Raw genomic sequence first — 614 nt, forward strand, 5'->3', positions numbered from 1 at the left:
TTGCCAGACGGTTTTGCACTTCAGTTCAGGGCAGTCCTTTGCAGATATAAATCCCACCTCTGTGCTTTGCCTGCTGGCAAAGCAGACAGACTCCTGTCACCCTGTGTCACAGAAAACATGGCTGGGAGGAACTTGGACATCAAAGCAAGCCAAAAATCCATCAGGTTGGACAGAGGGTGGCTGTCTGTCCAGCTTCCAGGTGGTAATCACCTGTGTCACTTCTCTGTGTCATCTTGTGCACTGCAGGGAAGATGAGCACAGAGGATGCTGGCAACGGGACCTCTCCCACCCCACCTCTCCTTGGGCTTCTGGTTTCAACCACTGAGCTGGTCCCACCCATTACCGCATCCCCTGAGAAGGCAGACCCGCTGGCCATCATCATCGCGCTCATCTGCATCTTCCTCCTCCTGGCGACCTTCCTCATCTTTGTCACCCTCTGCAAGCCGGCGGCGCTGGACCAGTCCCGCTCCGGGCCCCGCGAGTGCATGCCTCATCACCCGGCGGATACCAGTGAGCCCCAGCTGAGGCTCTGGAAGCGACTGGGCTCCCTGCGATGCTCCATCAACACCTTCAGGAGGAGTCGGCCGGTGTCCCAGAGCCAGCTCGCCTGCCCC

General features: G+C 58.8%; 1 protein-coding gene across 1 annotated transcript in view; it reads left to right on the forward strand.

Moving 5' to 3' along the window:
* Positions 1-246: 246 nt before the first annotated feature.
* LOC104084228 (chromosome unknown open reading frame, human C10orf105) overlaps positions 247-614 on the forward strand; it is a gene marked incomplete at its 5' end in the record, with an annotated part of 2070 nt that continues 1702 nt past the window's right edge. The window contains one exon of the mRNA XM_009587979.1: positions 247-609. Coding sequence (XP_009586274.1) covers positions 247-609 — 363 coding nt within the window. The remainder of the gene's footprint in view (positions 610-614) is intronic.

The sequence above is a fragment of the Fulmarus glacialis genome, unplaced genomic scaffold, assembly GCF_000690835.1.
Source record: "Fulmarus glacialis isolate BGI_N327 unplaced genomic scaffold, ASM69083v1 scaffold23851, whole genome shotgun sequence".
NCBI classification, from domain to species: domain Eukaryota; kingdom Metazoa; phylum Chordata; class Aves; order Procellariiformes; family Procellariidae; genus Fulmarus; species Fulmarus glacialis.